This window comes from Akebia trifoliata, chromosome 3 (assembly GCF_017979445.1).
Source record: "Akebia trifoliata isolate Shusen 1 chromosome 3, ASM1797944v1, whole genome shotgun sequence".
Taxonomy (NCBI): Eukaryota; Viridiplantae; Streptophyta; class Magnoliopsida; order Ranunculales; family Lardizabalaceae; genus Akebia; species Akebia trifoliata.
The window spans coordinates 19,894,508-19,915,108 of record NC_141377.1 but is presented as its reverse complement, the minus strand read 5'-3'; the positions used below and the strand labels follow the sequence as shown (position 1 = coordinate 19,915,108).

General features: G+C 34.0%; 1 protein-coding gene and 1 long non-coding RNA gene across 2 annotated transcripts; both read right to left on the bottom strand.

Moving 5' to 3' along the window:
* Positions 1-1,904: 1,904 nt before the first annotated feature.
* LOC147406119 (uncharacterized) lies at positions 1,905-4,343 on the bottom strand. Its single transcript, XR_015175767.1, has 2 exons — positions 3,673-4,343; positions 1,905-2,168 (listed from the first exon to the last, which is right to left on the bottom strand). It is a non-coding gene; the product is annotated as an uncharacterized LOC147406119 (long non-coding RNA).
* Positions 4,344-15,121: 10,778 nt separating this feature from the next.
* Positions 15,122-19,963, bottom strand: LOC147406118 (small ribosomal subunit protein eS7-like). The gene is made up of 3 exons (XM_086434024.1): positions 19,717-19,963; positions 16,225-16,407; positions 15,122-16,102 (listed from the first exon to the last, which is right to left on the bottom strand). The coding sequence occupies exons 1-3, from the start codon at positions 19,723-19,725 to the stop codon at positions 15,986-15,988; spliced, it is 309 nt and encodes a 102-aa protein (XP_086290150.1). The 5' UTR covers positions 19,726-19,963; the 3' UTR covers positions 15,122-15,985.
* Positions 19,964-20,601: the final 638 nt, after the last annotated feature.

Below are 20,601 nucleotides of genomic sequence, written 5' to 3'. Positions count from 1 at the left end.
ATTAAAAATTTTATTATTAATTTTTTATTTTCAAATTTTAGGATTGAAAAATTATCGTTTTATCCTCAAAGAGGTTTTTTGAGTTGGGATGTCTTTTTTTGACATTTTAAAATATTTTAGAATCAATTTTTTGTAAGGAATTCAATGAGAATATTGGTATGTGCCACTTATGAGTTTTTGACGTGAAATGATCGTGGACCTTATGAGGGGCATGTTGGTAATTTTATAAAAATTGGTAAAATAATTTATTTAATTTTAATTTATTGTTTTATGTCTTCGAAAGGATTTTCCTAAACATAACTTAACCTCTAGGGATGTTCTGGTGTTAGGGATATTTTTGTAATTTGATCATTTTTTGATAATGTTTATGTTTTAGGTCATATTTTCCTAGCGTAGTGTGATTTCTAAAATTTACTTGCACGAAATATTTTATCCAAGCTTGAAAAATACATCTAGTAACAAAAAAAAACAATTTAGAATATTCATCCATCATCGAGAATCGTGGTAATTGAGTTGACAAATTGGTTAATCAACCGAGTACAAAAATGAGGTGTCTATAGATTCCCCTTTTTAGCAGAGGGTTGAAGCAAACTAGATAGCAAATCTACTTTGGTAGATAGTACGATATCCGAATGCCAAAGTCAATGACAGTTTATTTTGCAGCCTGATTTAACAATTCGTGAGGACGTTCGAATCTCTGAGGGTAAAACTCTCTCCGAATTTAAAGATTGTCATGTTCTTGAATTTTTGAAAATTATCCTTTACTAATGCAAAAATGTACGTGTGTGTAATGGTGTGATGCCTACGGAGTGTTCTATCAGATCGTTGAAAATAAACTCTCATCAATTAAAAAAGTGTTAGGCCCTAAAGATCTTCTCTCATTGACAATAATGATTCAAATTGAAGTCCACTTATGCAATGAAAGCAATCATACGATATGAAATTATGGCAAGGTTGAACAATGAGATAATTGGAGTCGTAGCATTATCGACATCAAGTGATGTTGGAGTTTTATTAAATCCTATTTGAAATTCTTTATTAGAGTTCAAAAAGTTTGAGTTTCGTTTATCGAATTTGAGCTTATGGGAGCCACATTTCTTGGGCAGGGATTTGTAGGAACTTATTAAAATCATACTTGAATTCATATTCCATGGTTCACAAAGTTGGAGTTTCATTTCTCAGACTCGAAGTTACTGGAGCCACGTTTCTCGGGCTTGGATTTGTAGGAACTTATTAAAATCCTACTTTAACTCGCATTCTATGATTCAAAAAAGTGAAGTCTCGCTTCTTAAACTCGAACTTATCGGAGTCATGATTCTCGGACTTGGGTTTGCAGGAACTTATTAAAATCCCACTTTAACTTGTATTTCATGATTCAAAAAGTTGGAGTCTTCTTTCTCGGACTCAAACTTACTAGAGCCATGCTTTTCGAGCTAAGGTTTGCAGGAACTTATTAAAATCCTACTTTAATTCTCATTTTATGATTTAAAAAATTGAAATCTCATTTTTTGGACTCAAACTTATTGGAGCCACATTTCTCGGGTTAGGGTTTGTAAGAATTTATTAAAATCCTACTTTAACTCACACTCTATGATTTATAAGTTAGAGTCTCGTTTCTTAGACTCGAATTTACTAAAGCCACGTTTCTCGGGCTAAGGTTTGTAGGAACTTATTAGAATCCTACTTTAAATCATATTCTATGATTCAAAAAATTGGAGTCTCATTTTTCAGACTCAAACTTATTAGAACTGTGGCGCCCCGCCGGACGCTAACACAAATCCCCATGTCAGATCTCGAGGTATTATGTAGCACCTCGAAATTTCGGCATGGTCTCCTCTGTTTATGTTAGCATTCCAAGGCGTTCAATCTGCACCTGATAAACGACATACAATCCTGCATACATATACAAAATATAATACTAGCGGAAGCCTATATAAGTCTAATAACGTACGAATTATCAGAGTGCGGAAGAAGAAAATTTACGGGATTATACAAAATTTTCTCACTCTAACAAGAATCCTAACGCTCAATACAAATCTATAATACTCCTAGACAAATGGAGTATAACTCCAATACTTACCAAGTGACAAAGTCTGGCTATCTATTTGACCCACCAGATGATTCTCACTCGTGCTCTATACTTGTCTCGCCAAGCTTTAGATCTGAAACTAAAAAAAATAGAGAAGGAAAGGGTGAGTAACAAGGGTTACCCAGTAAGGAAGCAACAATTTCTGCCAATAATCTCTCCTAACATGAACGAATAAACATACTGAATCATTTTAAAATAAACAAAATTTTACAGAAGAAAACTACGATTAACTGGTACATATAGCCAGGGATGAGCAACTAAACATTTTAAAACTCACATTACATCGATCAGCAGTACTCACTATAACATTCTCTTTTTATACAAATCTAATTGATCAAATGGAAACAATAAACATTCATTTCATCTTATATATCAAAATAAACAACAGATACATAATACACAATGGTGGAGTATTGGAATTAGAGAGTTGGGATTCACGACTGGATCGCTCCCAGTCGGGACATGATGTTACAATTCTTCTCGGGCTTTTAGTTCCTGATTTTGTGGCTGGTCGCTGTTTACCACGCTTGGTTGACCATTTATCCGGCTCAGGCTGGCCGTTTGACGTGACCGTAAGCAATGGGTCTCTTTTTGATGTGTCAGAACGTTCGACTACTATAGATTGTTAGTGATCACTGACTAATCATCTTCGTCTATGCCTATCAGGCGTACATGTGATTCCCAAAGATACAAACCATTCGTATACGACCACCTTTACATTACAAGTTCACTAGTAAAGATAGAGAGGAATAAACCCGGATTCCAGTTGTGACTCTACTCTCATACGCGTCCCATACCACGTATGAGTTTGGTGGTCCCTACCGTACATCCCAGGATAGTACACCACTCCGGATGATATGATGCACTATCCCTTCAGGCATTCACAAACTCTTTAACAGCTCACAAAATAGCTACTTATATATATTATTTTCATTTGAAAACAAAAGAGAAATTAACAATACAAGGTTGAGAATAGATATCCAGTTTCCTACCATGCAAGTGTGGCCACCCGGCCTAAAATAAATAACATAACAGAGCGCCTCGCGCTAACAGAAAGTAAATAAACATGCAACTAGTAACATTATCCCCGGATATCCGTTCACCAACCTGCATACTACACAACAACATAAAATGCAGACATCACCCCTCGGGTGTGACTCTGACATTTTACCGTTTCATACCATTTTTCCCCTTTTTTTTCGATTTTTACAATTTTCAATCTCTTCATAAAATATCCATTTTCTGATATTCATCTACTCAATATGAGTTCATTGAATATTAAATCACATTTTTCAACTATAGAATTTATTTCTATCAATAATATTGAAAAAATACAAATTTCATATCAAAACGGGGTCCGAGCAGTGCACAAGACCCAATTTATGGCAATAACCCGTTAAAATACCCTACCCACGTATAATTTATTAAAAATACAATTAAACATATCAAACATGCAATTCTGACGTGAATTTTTGAAATAACAAAATAATTCTATATTTTAAAAATACATCCAAATTTTTTGATAAAATCCTAAATGAAATTTTCACAATCTAGATTACTAATAGAAATTGAGAGTTCCTTACAATCACTAGGCGACGGAATTGAAGCACGTGCGCGGAAATCGAGGCGAACGGCATGGAAATCGAGACGGACCGAACTTTGAAGCGGCTGATTTTTGAAACCGGCCCGGTGGTTTTGAAGATCTCGATGTGCTCGTCTCTTCTCCCTTCTACGGCGAAAGACGATTTGACCCCGAAATCGATGAAAACCGAGGTCGAAGTTACGAAAATCTCCGTATAAAAATACGGCTGATTTTTGACTATACGGGGTGAAAAAGATGAGAAAACGGAAGGAATTTGATTGGGTTGTGTAGAGAATGAGGCTGCGAACGTTTCTCCCTTCTGCGTCGGAAGACGGTTTGACCCCGAAACGGACGAAATCCGAGGTCAAAGTTTCGAAATTTCCGTATCCAAATACGGCTGATTTTTGACGATATCGAGTGAAATAGAAAGTGAAATGAAGAAAGGTTGGGTGGATTTTGTAGAGAACGTAGCTGCGGACCTTTTTCCCTTCTGCGGCGATCGTCGACGGCGAACCGTTTGCGAATGATCTGAGGTGGAAGGTCGAAGAGAAAAGAAAAAAAAATCGTTTTATATGTCTCGGTTGTATGGATGCGTTGGGGAAGATGGGTTTAAAAAAAAATTAAATTTTTTTATTTATATAAAAGTTGGGACGAAATTGGTATTTTGTCAATTGTTTGGATCGTCGATAACTTGATCATTCGGACTCCAAATCTGACAAACGAATACTCTATTTTGCCTAATTTTTCATTCCGGATCTAATGGTATAGTCAATTTCTACAAATTATGTCTCCATAAAAAATTTACATTTTTAGCCTGACGTGACCGCTAAACTTGATGTCATTTTCGTTTTTGGCGATAATTCGACTTCCTGATCTCCAAAAATGACAAATAAATAGTCTATGTTAAATAATTTTTCGTTATGAACCCAATGGTATGATCGAATTTTAAAAATTATTCCTCTAACAAAAAAGTCACTGTTTTAGCCTGGTCCGACCCGGTAATCGAGGATTTTGCAACTTTTATATTCGGACTCGCATTTGAGCGTGCTTACAGGCTAAACTATGTTTTTCGATCATTTTGAATCTAATGGTGAGGTCATATTCCATTAAAAATGATCAGAAACATCCTAAAATTTTACTCCTAAGTCCCACTTTCAATATTTTTCTCAAAATTTCACTATTTATTTTTTCTCGAGATACAAATCAGAAATTCGGGATTTCACAAGAACCACGCTTCTCGGGCTTGGGTTAGCTTTAACCTCGGTATTATCAATCTCAATGATTGAGAGATTGGGTCTTTATTGACTTATCATGCATCTGGATTCATATTAGCATTGGACTCCACCACTTTTAAATTTTTGAGTAAGATTTTTCTTTTAATCATGTGATTAAGAATGAACACTTTGGAATCACAATGAATTTAAAAAATGCCCTAGTTTCAAGGTTGACCTCTAATCGAAATTTGACTATGAAATCGATGGAATAGATTGCACTTAGAAAGCATGATGAGAAATTATGGATTTTGATATATGACAGGCAGAATAATTTTTTTAAATTTTAAAGACTCCTAAGATTAACATGTGTGTAATAAAGAATTGATATTTTATTTAAATTTCTTTTGAGCTGAACTTAAAATCTTGATAATTATTAAAATAAAATATATTTCTCTTCAAAGTGGTTGATAGTTTTACATTGTTTTTTAGGAAACACTTGGACAAATAAATGTATTGTTAAAGATCCAACATGTTTAAGATGGCTTCTAAGTTTCTTCAATTTTAGTATTGTCTTCGTCGAATGGGAGCTCTTGTTTAAAAAATGGATGTTGTGACTTGAATGATTTTCTGTATTTCCCAATTTCTACGTAAGCTTCCTTCTAAATTTTTCTTCTCGGTATGATCTTTCATTTTCCTCTTTATCTTTTATGCTCTAATTTTTGCCTAGATTACCTTTGGAGGTTTTCAACCTAACGGGCTTTTCTTTTTCTTTTTCTAAGGATGCCTTGGTTGCTTCTTTAGATTTTCAACTTAGCAGGCCCTATTTTTTATTATTATTTATGGTTATGCCCTAACTTTTGTCTAAGTTGTTTTTTCGAGTTTTCAACTTAGCAGACTTTTCTTTCTTCTTGATGATCTCGAATATTCAAGTCGACTACTTTTTTGATTTCCTATACATTAACCAAATTAATTAGCATTCAAAAGGATTTAATAGATGGGCTTAGGACAGGATTTAGAAATAAAAGGTATAAGGCTCGACTTCCTTAGATGCCCCTAGTCTAATATTTTTTTTTGTCAATTATTTCAAGTATCTCTTTTTTCTAATGCCCCTAGTTTGGTATTATTTTTTTCGTCAATTCTTTTGGTTCTTCTTTTTTTCTAATGCGCTTAGTTTGGCATTATTTTTGAACCTTTACCTTTTGAATGACATTTTCCTTAAGAGAATATATTTTTTTTTTGTATTTTTTGCGTGACCGAACCTGAAGTAACTTCTTAGATTGCCTACGTATCCCAAATTTTTCTTCTCTTTTAGGATTATGTCAAAATGTAGTTCATACGACTTCCCTCCCGAGGTTGGTTGGTGCAATTTTGAAAGAAGAGGCTATTGATTTTTTAGAGGCTACGAGGGCTAAAGAAGGTTATCTTTTTTTTGGTAAGATAGGAAAATGGTTCGACCAAATGAGGCTTCCTTTGGTGAAATACTACTTGATTTAATCAAGGTGCTGGGAACTTGATGCCTTTTGAAAATGAATGACCTTCAATCTTCTTTTGAAAGATCGAGTATGATAGAGTTCTTTGTATTTGAAATTGATTCATTCAACCCTTTTCGAACATCGAAAAAATCTCATATTCTTTTGTGAATTCTCTCTCAAGTCAAAAACACGATGAATCCTTTTTGTGGGTTTTAACACCTTTGTCGATGGTTTCAACTGCATCATCTTTGATCAATAATCTTTGACTTTGACTTTATATCTCGATCTATTTTTGGTGTAATTTATTTTGATGAAAGGCTACATTATGCATATGATTGACATATTCTTATAGGATTTCTTGAGTAAGTTTATTGTTTTCTCATGTTTCTCTGACGTTAATGTAGTACCAATTTGTACTTCTTGAGTATCCTCTTTAATTCCAATATTTATCAAGTTCGATTAATAAGTTTTGAGCCATTCTTCATGTTAAATTTTATGTCCAACTTATTATTACGCGTATGATAATCAAAAGACTCCTTTATTTTATTGGAATTAAAAAATAAATACAGTAACAAACTCAACTAAAACTTAAAAATTAAACATGCTTAACATGACTAACTGAACTCAAAGACTGACGCAACTGAACTGAAAATAAAAGAAAACTCAGGGGTGCTTAACTAGAAAATGGGAAAAATTAAACATACTCCTAGGGTCTATGCAACTTTGAATATCTTCATGGTGGATGACTTGAGTTCATATGCTTTTCTTACCTTTTCATGTTCTGATTCGTTCCTGTCCGATGCTGAGTAACCCATTGCTTCAATAATCTCTTTGTCTTCCAATTTTGCTACTATTTTAGGGTAGATGGGCTCATTCTGGTATATTAAGAATATACCATTAAGACCAATTGAGTGAATGAAAGAAACTAGATCAATTGATTCAGAACTTGGATAGGGATATTAGGTTCAAAGCAGATAGAGGTTGATTTTGAAAGGTAGGCAAGGGATTAGTTTTAACATTACACACAATAGGAATGGATACGATGACCTTTCCTTGCTCAATAAGGTCTTGAATAACATAACATATAGTAATGCATCTATCAAGAACATGACTAGACATCTAATAGAATTTACAGAATTGCCCATTATTTAAGTTTGAAGGGAAAGGATTAGGCAAAAGTTTAGGTTGCAATGGTGTCACTAATCATTTTTTAATCAATTTTTGAAAGACGTAACGGACATTCCAAGATTGAAAAATATTCTCTTAGGCTTGACTTGTGAAGATCAAGTGGCTTGAGTAGCTAGTGCGAAAGATGTGTTGGCCACTTATAAGGAATTGGCACTGGGTTTGAAAATTTTGAGCTTTGACTTAGACGGATTACTAAAAAGACCTAAAGAATAGGCATCCTCAACTTGATTTCTAGCCTCAAGGAGAGATTGAAAGGTAGGAAGGTACTATGACATTAAGTCCTTGACATAATTTGGAATGAGATTTCTGATGATGATCTTGATTTGTTCCTTTTCTTGAGGTCGATCCCACAATTGAATAGTTTTAACTTTCCATCGAGTAATGAACTTAGTGAAGGTTTCCCTGGACTTTTGCTTGATCGTTTCTAAATCTCTTCTTATGAGTTCAATGTCCGTGTTGAATGAATATCACATAATAAACTCTTTCATTAATTTATGTCATGTTTTTACACGAGATGAGTCTAGTGACATTAGCTAGTATAAGATTGATCCCATTAGAGTTCTCTAAAAAACCTAAGCCATATGTTCTTCACTTAGACCTTGAAATTGAATGATGCCAACATATATTTTCAAGTCAGTCCTAGAGCATCCAATCCCATCAAACTTATCCATGTCTGGCATTGTGAATTTCTTTAGCAGATGGACAATAGGGAATAGCGTCAGTACCCCTAATCCAAGGACAAAATCGTTGGTGTCCTTGATAATTTTCAAGGTAGTTTCAACTTAAGTTATTTGATGAGCTAAGATAGGGTCTACAGGTAATTGATCATTTTCTATGTCTTAAACGAGGTCAAATACAACTTGAGGTTCTATAGTTTTATCTTTTTTTCTTTTCAGTCTTTAGGACTTCAATTTGTGTTTAAATAAAAGTAATAATCTATACTTGAAAGGATTCCAAAATCTGACATAGTGTTTCTTCATGCATGCTACTTATTTTTTTGTGGTAAAGGTTGACTACTTGGACTTGACGATGATACTCTAGCAAGATGACTCTTTTGATGGACCCAAAGTGATATAGATAACGATTTAGAACGTTTGGAAGCAATTATTACCTGAGTGGAAGTACACCAAGATTAACCATTGATTATGAAGGTTTGACTATTAACCACATAATTAAAAATTTGATATAAATTAGCCCAAGTTCGATGGGAAACATTGAGTCCAAATGCATTATAAGTCTATAGTGAGTATAAGGAGAATAAAAGTTAGTCACGGGTCTACTCCAGTTGAAGTTGAACCTTTGGGCAGACAAATAGTTTATTCATAAGGCCGAATCTTCTTTGTGGGAATTAGGTCGAATATTTGAACCGAAAAGCAATTGGTCCAAACGATTTAGTATTGGCTGATTAGATCTATTTGCCAATTAGGCTAACTAGTTTAATTGGTTGACAATGAACTGCATTTTTTTTACCAATTGGCTTGGACCAATATTATGGGTTTAATTTGAGTGGTATGAATCAGTCCACCCACTTACCTGTCGGTTGGATTAAAGAATTGCAACCATGGAGCACTCATGGTCGATTCGAGTCGCGACCTATAGGAAAGTTCCTAAACTCTAGGTTTACCACATGTAATGCAATCTTTGGCTACCCTTGCCCAAATACACCTATATACCTCTTGGGCGTACCCAATCTGATGGTACATGGTGACTCTGTTTGATATACCGTATAGGTACGAGACTAGGGTTATAACTTTCGTAATTGGTATAACATATCTCAAGGAGACCAACCACGTACTAGTACTACGTTGGCAATCGGGACATGTGACTTTACAGCTTACAATAGGACAAAATCTCAAGTTGCTCCAATGTAGGTGCATCGATATGCCTTTCAGGGTCACCTGAACAAACAGTATTGATGCCCTATTTTTATATACCATAAAGATACGTGATCGGAGTTGTGATTTTAATGAATGATGTCGCTTCCCACAAGGAGATCAGGTCACACACTAGTATCTCGTTGGCTATAAAGGACATGCAAACGTGCAATATATCATAAATTAGACCTGCTAGTGGTGTGTGCAAATAAGGTGGGATGTGCCTCAGGCATTTTTTAGATAAATGGGCCTATGGGCCACATCACATCATTAAAAAATGGATATTAGAAAAACATAGTTATAAAACATAAATGTATTCATAACATCAATCAAGATCAATGCACGCACATCAAAGATATGTATTAATTAAGATCATGACATATCATATAAGCAATCAATCAAGATAGTGCAAAAAAGAACAAAGATGATCAATCAATTAGGATAGCACAAAATAATATCAATCATTGAGATAGGCACAAGAAAATTTTTTTATTTTTATTTTTATCTTTTTAATTTTTTTAAAATTGAATTATGTTTTATTAAACAAAATAAAAAAGACTTTATATATATGAGGGACATGCTTGGCAAACCTTGTGTAATTTTTAACACAAAATTCCCTTACTATATGAAGTTTGTTATCCTAAAAAATCCGTGAGTGAGAACATAATCTAACTTGACCAACTCATAAGGTTTCAAATTTTACTAAAGGTCATTAGGCCAACGTGGTTCATCGTATCAATAATCCAATATCATAACCTTTTTTATTTGAAGGAAAAAAGCTTGGATCTAAGAATAAAATTCAATTTTAAAACCTATAAACTTAGATCCAAGGTTTTGAAAATTAAATATTAAAAAAGTTTAGTGCCAAATAATTGTATTGAGAGAAATTTTTTTTCAAAGTACGAAAATTTTGTTTCTTAAACCATGTATTAGATGCCACACTACAATCTCAAAGACCGTTAGTAAGATATGAAATTTTACTAGGTTAGTAAGTTAATCTTATTCACTTGAAACACACAAATTATGTCATAAAAAATATTAACAAAACCTAGAGTGCAACGCATGTTAATGGAAAAAAAATATTTTTATGTAACAAGAAAACTGCTATTGCCAAATCAACTTTTACTAATGCCCCTTCACTTATTATATAAATGACTAAAATAATTGTACATAGTTGATGTAGCATTAGTAACGGTTGGTGTGGCAATAGAAACTCTCAAATAACACGGGAAGTTATTATTTCCTCAATAAGGGTGTAATAGAGAGGCTGCCATAGTATGTCTCTGTTATTTATTTATTTATTTATTTATTTTTAACATACTTTTGCTTTATTCTAAATACCACCATTCTATCCTCATCTCATTATTATTTTTTTTTAATTTTAAATTATTTTGAGTCATCAAAGGTGACCTTCGATTGGACCATAAAAAAACTTTTAAGAATGAAATGCCCAAAAACTATAAAATCAATCAAACAATTCACCAATATGCCAAAAATAAATAAATAATAATAGTAATAATAATAATAATAAAAAAAAACTAGGCCAATTTTACCATACACTAATATTTGGGATTTTCAAGTTTGATCTTCAAATTTTCTCCAATGGAATCACCACTGAAACACACTCTATCCTCGGGTGCGGATCAACTTTTTCTTTTTTAGGAGTCGCCACCTATTTTTATGGTCTAGGAACCACTAATGACTCTAAACGGATAAAAAATACTAAATTACAAATAGATTTTGAGTACAGGAATCAGGTTATGAGATTGGAAGGTATTAGGCACCAATCTCACGCGGCGAAAGTCAATCTCTACTCTTCTTAAATATTTAAATTAGAAAAAATGGCTAAAATTTAAAATAAAAATAAAATAAAAAATTACATTTTCTTTACCTGAGTGATTGTGACTGTCGGTTCCCTCAGAAGCTGGCGGTGAGTGTTCTTCGTTTGAATCTTCTCGTTTTATCTTTATTTTTAGATCTGCTTCTAATCTTCAAAATGAGACATTCTTCTTCTAGTTTTAAATATTTTTTTTGACTTTTGTGCTACTTTTTAGGATTTCTGGATGTTTTTAAGTTGAAAATTAGGGCTTGGGGGGTTAGGTATTGGCTTGAAGCTCCAGATTTTAGGTTTTAAAAAGATTTTGGAGAGTTTTTGATGGTGGTTTTCTAGGGTTTCTTAAGACCTACGAAATTAGGTAGTAGAGGCCCCTTTTGAAAGAACTTTGTTGATAAGATTAGGGATTGATTAGGTCTCTTAGAGATAAGGTCTATCTTTAAGTAATTTGTTAAATGGTTTAGATAAGATTTTAATTAGTTTCAATTAGGTTTTATTTTTTGACTTACGTAGAATGAGAATTTTGAAATTTGAGAGAACCCCCAGTGAGGGTTCTTTATTAAATTATTCTGAATTCTTTTGGACCCCTAATGGAGGGTTCTTTATTAAATATTAGGTGGGTCTTACTTGAATAAATGGGTTGCCACTTGAAATTTGGCCCATGGGTTTTATTAATTGAATTTATTTGTTCAAAAATTTTAATTTGATTTATTAAAATTTCACTTTACATTAATTAATATTTTTATTATTAATTTCTGATCTTCGAGTTTTAGGATTTAAAAATTATCGTTTTTCCCTCGAAGACGATTTTTGAGTTGGAATGTCTTTTTTGATATTTTAGAATGTTTCAAAATCAATTTTTCGTAAGGAATTCAATGAGAATATTGGTTTGTGTCACTTATGGATTTTTGGTGTGAAATGATCGTGGATCTTATGAGGGGTATTTTGATAATTTTGTGAAAATTGGTGAAATAGTTTATTATTTTATGTCTTTGAAAGGATTTCTCTAAGCGTAACATAGCCTCTAAGGATGTTCTGGTGTCAGGGGTATTTTTGTAATTTGATTATTTTTAAATTATTTTTCTCGTAAAACGTTTATTATTTTAAAATGATGATTCTATGTTTTGGGTCATATTTTCCTAGCATAGTGTGATTTTTAAAGTTTATTTGCTTGAAATATCTAATTTGAGCTTAGGATACACATCTAATAACAAATAAAAACTTTAGAATATTCATCCATCATTGGGAATCGTTGCGATCAAGTTGATGAATTTGTTAATTAGGCGAGTACAAAAATGAGGTGTTTACACGGGCGTTCTCATACTAATTGTCATATGATGTTTCCTTAGAGGAGAAGACGTCTCTTCCCTTGGTGGTACCGGCATTTTCCCTATTTATACTTTGTTTGGCAACTTTGTTAGGTGTGGCAAATCTAGTAGCACCTTTCACAACTGGGAGACATAAAGCTTAGGCGGCAAGCTAAGGAAAGTTTTAATTTTGGCAAGGGTCTGCATCCAGAAATTTTGAGTTGGGGAACTTACAAAACAATGCCTCCCCACATCGGGGAAATGAAATAAAGGTAATGCGAGAGAATCTCTAAACGAATCCACAAATGGAATAAAGGTAACGTGAGAGAATCTCTAGAATAAAGACAACATAGTGGGATAACGTTGAAGAGGTTGATATCTTTTTCGATAGAGCACTTGGAGGATCCTGATTGAATCCACATTGTCATGCACACTTGTCTAGATTATAGGGTTCAATTGCCCATTAGCCACCAAAGAATGACAGCACATATCCAGAGGAAGTGCTATGCAAAAAAAAGGCTAACTGACCTTCCTAAAGCCTTGGCCACTACAAAATGGATAGGTTCGTACCCAAGTCACTTGCGAAAGTGCTAATCTTCCCAATGCCCTCAAGTTGGGGGGGGGGGGGAATAGAGGCGAAACTAGATCTTGGACAATGGGCAATGATGATAGCTAGGGTGATAGTGGTCTTTGGCCCACACCATCTCCATGCCCTTGGCATCACTGATTCTTGGTCTTCGCTTGCAACGGAGCCATCCTTGAGAATGGAGCCCACCTTTGAGATTTCCCAAACCTTATTAGTGGCGGCGTAGACAACGGAAAATACTCCTAAACCCACATTTGTAAGAAATTCACAGGCAAGTAGGTTTATATAGAGCAAGCACCATTTGAAAAATTAAGATCATTTGCCAACAACGATAGATGGCGATAAAGGTTGCCCAAGAAAACGCAATCCATGGGAAATCTTGATCGCCATCGAAAATAAAAACTTTTGGACATTTTCGTGGGGGAACATTTGATGATGTGGCAGGATAACCAATATTCCACCAAACCGGTGAGGTGACACTTCTCATGCCACCTATGGCCCTCTTCAAAGCTTGAATGTGTACCCCAAAAATATCGTACTCAATTAACGAAGTTGGCACGTTTGGATTTCTCATTTTTCGTGTGAGTGCTTGCATTGAGATGAAGATTGCGACGGGCGACGGGAGATGGCCTGGGGCCAAATTGAGTAAGAAAAACACATCCTCAAGGGTTATCGTAATCTTCCCCAAGAACAAATGAAGGTATTGGTCGACTTGCACCATCTCGACGCTAAGCACATTATCCCCGGCACATCTTTCTAGATTTTCAACTTGGTGGAAATACATAAGGCGTCGTAAACCCTTGTCGCCTTCAAGTGAGACACCATGTATTCAGTAGCCAAGATGTGATGAACCCCATCGGCCCTATACTCAGAGGGGTCAGAATGAGAGGTTAGGGTTACGGGAAAGGATGCCATGTCCCTCTGTTGAAAGGGAAAGTATTTCGTGGAGTGCGGATCCACCCTCTTAGGGTGATCGGCAGCCTCATCGACAAAGATCCACTCATGGGCAGGTGGCAACTCCTCAAATGATAAGGCATCAGCTAACTACGTAAAGGAATCGTCGGGATGAGGGTAGTTACGCCCTAAGGTCATGTCGCTGGCAGCAACGGTCATGTTCTCCCTTATCATCCTAAGATCTTTGCCCTTGCACACCACCTTGCTTCTAGACGCCATGAGGTTTCTATCCTTTTAAGATAAAAGAAATAATAAGGAAGAAAGGGGATTTGAGTTGTGGGTCCGTGTGATAAGAAATGCATTCTAAGCCTCATGTTGTGTTTGCATTTGATGGTGGTCATGTGGACCACTACGATGACGTCATTGTCAATAGAAACGAAGACGCAGGGCTTTGAATGAACGGTTGAGATAATCAAGCCTCGGGATCCACATTAAACTAATAGGTATAGTTCCAAACAAAGTGGGCATGCACTACATAGGTCAATAAAGACGCCATTAAGAATGCTTGATAGAGAACGGGGATGCCATATCCTTATCAACCAGGGGGCTAAATGTAGACGACGTAATTTTAGGGCATGACGTGGAAGTGCCACATCAACCTCTGAGGGCCAAGCTGGGCGTCCTCATGGGATTAGCACATGGAAGAGGAGTCAGGTGGGACGTCTAGGAAGGATAGACAAGAAGGCAAGAAAGACGTGAAATGCTCCCATAGGGAGGAATTGATGGACACATATAGGCTTGGGATAAGCTATGCGTTTCGAAAGAGAACTCGTGAAGCAATAAATACCCTAGCTACAATTATTCAAGGCAAAATATTCAAAGAAGATTTTTTAAACTTTATTGATTGTAACAAAAGTGATCCTAATCCAGTAAAATAAGAATAATGCTGAAGTGACCTCAAGATTAGATCTAACATGGCACACCCTAACATGAAAGTGTATGGAATCATAGATGTTTTTCCTCAAGATATGAGTGAAAAAGCATCCATGGTTACTATCCACTTTCATGTCAAGATGTGTGATATAAGGTCCAATCTTGAGCTCACTCCAGCAAGGTTCATGTATTATAAGATGATGTGCTCAAATAAACTTGGTTTTTCATTTACAATTACATTATTAAATATTTCTAACATCTAATGATATAAAATTTTATATAATTTATCTGATAATCATATGATAGTTCATGTGCAACATTTTACCAGTATAATATAAATGTAAAAAAAAATTAATGTATAGTTTTGATCTCCATTTTTGTGGCTTAAAATTTCTAGTATTTAAGCTTACAGGGTATATCTTTGGATCTCATCTCATGAATGATTCAATCGTGGAGATGGCTATGTGAAAATTGGAACAAAAAATTTGTCATATTGGTTGGGCCACGGTCGATTCCTAGTCTATCGGACTAATTTACATATATTAGTTGAAAAATCAATAATAAGAATCGATTTTCTTTATTTAAGTTGCACTAATTTACTAACATGCAACTCCTTTAATATACCCACCCATAGAAGTTGAAGATTTATTGGTCAGAACATCTTAATAAGTTTTCCATTTATATTGATTAATTCTATAACAAAAACACTTGCATTACACTTTACAAAGGAATCTAGATTCCTCTAATTCTGCATACACACATTGAACCGTGTTGATCATAACAATAGACTTATTGGCATTTCAAAAGGTTCAGCAAATTTTGCTTCTTTTGTGTCCTCTAAATAATCAATCAAACACAAGTCAATAAAGAGAAATCCTCTTCAAAAACCAGGAAGACCCTCAGTCCAATAGTCTCCCAAGTTGCTTAAATATATATATAATATATATATATATATATATAATCACTATGCAAATAATTCATAGATTTTATGAAAAATAGAAGGAAATTTTTATCACTCTGTGATTGGGTACTTGAACACCACATCTTTCCCAGAAAGCTTCCTGTTAACTCCAGCAAAGATCTCTAACTTGTATTCAGTGTTGTTTCGCTCCTTAGGATCCAAAAACACCTGTAACAAGTAAGAAACCAAACCCCAGATTAAGAATGGAAAAGAAACTATCCTAGAGAACTGTAGAAAAATAAATAGTTCAAGAAGAAAAAAAAGCTTCGATTGCAATTATCTTAATTCACCTTGATAATTTTGGACCCATCAAGATGGTACTTGATACGCTTCCCAACAATCTCAGCAGGATACACAACATCCTCCATCATGGCATCATACACCGCAGTGAGTGTGCGGCTGCGGGGCCATTGAACAGTAGAACCTTTTTTTGGTGTCTTCAATATCCTTTGGATCGCAATTAGGATTACATCCTATGAAACGATACACAAATGAGCAAACAACAACACCCTATAATGAATTGGTACAATAGCTTATGAATAGTATGGAAAGAAGTCTTATGGATCATTCAATGACTCCTCCAACGCCAAATTCTATGAAATCAACTGATTACATCTTGAAAATGATTGGGAAAATAACAAAAGTAAAACAATAACTTAGAAGAGTTAAAACCCAAGCTGCAAAAGGAGTGAACTCCATATATATCAAAAACTTGCCAGACTCAACATTTGGTGCTCAACTCAAACATTAAACTCAATTTTATTCAAAAAAATAGGGTAGATTTCCCTATGTTTAATTATATATTAATTAAATTAAAGGATTTGCAGTATAATTGCTTTTATCTACATAAAATCTTATCAGGTTGAATGGGCAAAAATAGGATAATCTTTAGATCATTGCATGTACTAAGATAGGTAAATCTTACCTACATGCCCTTAAATGTGAAGCATTTATAGGACCATTGCAATATATTATTTAACCAAAAAGAGTGGTAAATTCACTCTAATTAGGAGTACCTTAGCCAGCATACCAATTTACCATTTGTCGTTGTTCTTAGTCCCAAAAGGGGTTGAAGCGAGATTGAAAAAATTGATTAGGGACTTCTTGTGACATGACAGGGTAGCAAGAAGATTCATCTTGTGAAATGGAAGGTGGTTTGCGTGCCAAAGAAAGATGGGGGGTTGGGTATCAAAGGTTTTAGAGTGGCTAATAAGGCCCTACTGGGTAAGTGGTTGTGGAACTTTGTGATCAGTGTCTCAAAACACTGATTTAACCGTACTTTTTCCAGTCATTTATCTCGATTTTCAGCCATATTTTATTAGATTAGGTGAATAATTGTGTTAAGCCTCAATTTATCACATCGTATGTTCTATCATGCTAATTAGGCTTAATTGCATAAATTATTGCATTTATCGGAAGACTAATTACGTATGTTCATTATACAGTTCAAATATCAAATATCAAGTGTAAACACCCTATTTTTGCAGTCACCTGATTAATCAACTCGTTAACTTGATCGCGACCATTTCCAATGATGGATGATTATTCCAATGCTTTATTTGTTATTAGATATGTTTCAGAAATTCAGATGAGGTATCTAAAACTAACAAAACTGTACAAACCACGCTACACTAGGAAAATATAACTTCAAAACATAGAAATCATCATTTTTCAGACAAAAAGAAGCTTTACGATAAAAATTACTACAAAATGACCAAATAACCAAATAACCAAAATACCCCTAACCTCAAAACATCCCTAGAGCCTACATTATGCTTAGAAAAATCCTTTCAAACACATAAAACAACAAATTGAAACCAAATGAACCATTTCGCCAATTTTCACCAAATTTGAAAAAATTACGAAAATACCCCTCATAAAGTTCATGATCATTTCGCATAAAAAATTTCATAAATGACACAAACTAATATTCCCATTGAATTCCTTATGAAAAATTGATTCCAAAACATCTTGGAACATTGAAAAACGACTTAAAACGCAAAAGATCCTCTCCGAGGGTAAAACGATAATTTTACAATTTTAATAATTAAGAATTCTGAAATTAATAATTAAAAAATTAATTAATGTAAAGTGAAATCTTAATTAAAATTAAATTCAATCAAATAAGACTTAAGTTAAAATCCTAAAATCTAGTCAATCAAGTAAGACTTATGTCAAAATCCTAAAATCTAGTTAATCAAGTGAGACTTAAGTCAAAACCCTAATCAATCTAATAAGATCAAAGTCAAACCTGAATGCTAATAGAATTCTAATGAAACTCTAAAACTATCTAAAAGAATTCTAATTAAACCCTAACCCTAATAGAATTCTAATTAAACTCTAAAACTATCTAAAAGAAACGTAATTAAACTCTAAAACTATCTAAAAGAATTCTAATTAAACTCTAAAACTATCTAAAAGAAACATAATCTAACTCTAACTCTATCTAAAAAGTTCTTAAAAAAATTTATAAATAGGGGTCTCTACAACCTATTTTCGTATCCAAGAGAAGACCCGAGAAAAAGTAGGTCAAGGAGGCTCCCTAACTTTCCCAAAACCCTGATTTTGAAGCCCTAACTCCTTACCTATCATTCAACCCCCAAATTTTGTTCAAAAAACACCCAAAACCCTTTCCCAAACACCTAGAAATCCATAAAAAAAATCAGAAAACTCATAGATCTAAGAAGAAGATACCTCAACTTAGAGATCTGAAATCAGATCTAGTGACGGGTGAATAACAAGGAAATACATACAAGAATACTCTCCGTCAGTGCTGAGGAAATCGTTGTAATCCGCAAGGTAACTTATTTTTTTTATTTGTTGTATTTGATTTATTTTGCAATGCAATTATTTTTGAGAATTAGTAGAGACCGATGCTTGTCGGGCGGGGTTGGTACCTAACACCTCCAACCCTGTAACGTGAACCCCGGACTCAGTATTTTCTTAAGTAGGTTATTTGTTTTTATCCGTTTTGAGTCGATGTTCAGTTCTTAGACCGTAATAACTAGGTGGCGATTCCCAAACCTCAAAAGTCAAAAGCAGATCCGCGCACCACGCGGATCGAGGGCGCTTTCAGTGGCGACTCCACTGGTGATTATTGAGGATTAAACTTAAAAAGCCCCAAGTATGAGAACATTTCCAAATCGACCTAGTTATTTATTTATTTATTTAGTTTGGTTTATTTTATTTATTTATTTATTTATTTTTATCTTTTCGTGGCTTGATTGTAGATTGTTTATTTGAATTTTTAATATTGTATTTTTGTTTTTGATTCAATTAAGGTCAATTTTTGATGACCCTAAATAATGAAAGATTCAAATTGACATAAATTGATGATGGAAGGATAGTGGTTGGGATGTGAGTTATGGATTTTTTTTTAACAAAAAATTTTTTTTGGATGATTTTTTAGCACATTACTAGGCATAGGTGGCCAGTTGTGAAAATAAATTATTTGTGAGTAATGTGGTAAGAAATAAAAAAATTATTTTTTAATGTTGTTTGTGATGAGGAGAGAATTCCAAGAAAAAAAATCGAAAAAAAAAATCATAAATTTTTTTAACATATGGTGTGCCATTAGCAAAAAAAATATTTTTTTATCTTTTATCTTCTTCTCCACTCATGCTGAAAAACAACAAATAGAGAGGACGTTTCTCTATCTCTCTTCCTCTTTCTTTCTCTCTCTCTCTCTCTTTCTCTCCATTAACAAACCAGCTAGAATATCTCAGATCTTGAACTTTCATGTAAAATAAGGATCATCTCTATTAATAAATGCATATCCTTACCTCGCACATAAGGGAAATCTGAAACAAGTTCCTTTTGATTATGTGCTTTTCCAACCGAATTCATGGGCTTTGGATCCAATCTCGAATCTTGCTACGAAAGCCTGTTGTTCGGACAGATCGATGCCGTGTACGCTGCTTTGGCTACGTTAGAGTTCAAGAATGTGTCCGTATAAATTTCTGAGACTGGTTGGCCAGCAAAAGCAGGTGAAGATGAAGCTAGCAGTAACATTTAATAAATAAAAAGGAGTTGTGTGTTTGTGTGTTGTGGCAGCAACGTTTAATAAACAAAAACAAAAACAAAAAAAACAAAAAAAACAAAAAAAAAGGTTGTGTGAGTGTGGTGCTGACAGCAACACATAATAAAAAAAAGGGTGCGTTGCATTCTTTGTCGACTTCTTTTGAATCTGATTCCTTTCATCTCAATCAGTCTCGAGGTCTCTTGTTCCCATTTTCACACCTTGGGTGTAGAAAAATAGTTTCATCATTATTTCACTGAAGGATATCTAAAGCCACCAGATATGTTTACTTTTAATAGCTGTGGTTGGTTGATTTGAACATAATCTAATAATTGCATGTGCATTTCAATTTTTTTTTAGCATAGATTTTGCTTAGATTTCTTAGTCAATTTTTTTTTTTTTTTTTGCATCATGATTAAATAGGCTGTTACTTAGTTTTTCATAAAAATTGCATTAGTTTTCTTACATGTTGATTTCTTGTCAAGAATTAATTTGATGCCATTCTTTTAGTTAATATTGCCTTAGTTTTGTTTAGATGTTTCTTGAAGTGATTCAAATGTTCATTTTCAGCGGTTTTAAAATTCATCAAGAATCATTCACAGATTGAATACGAAAAAAAAAATAGAGTTTTGAGTGTTGTGTTGTGTGT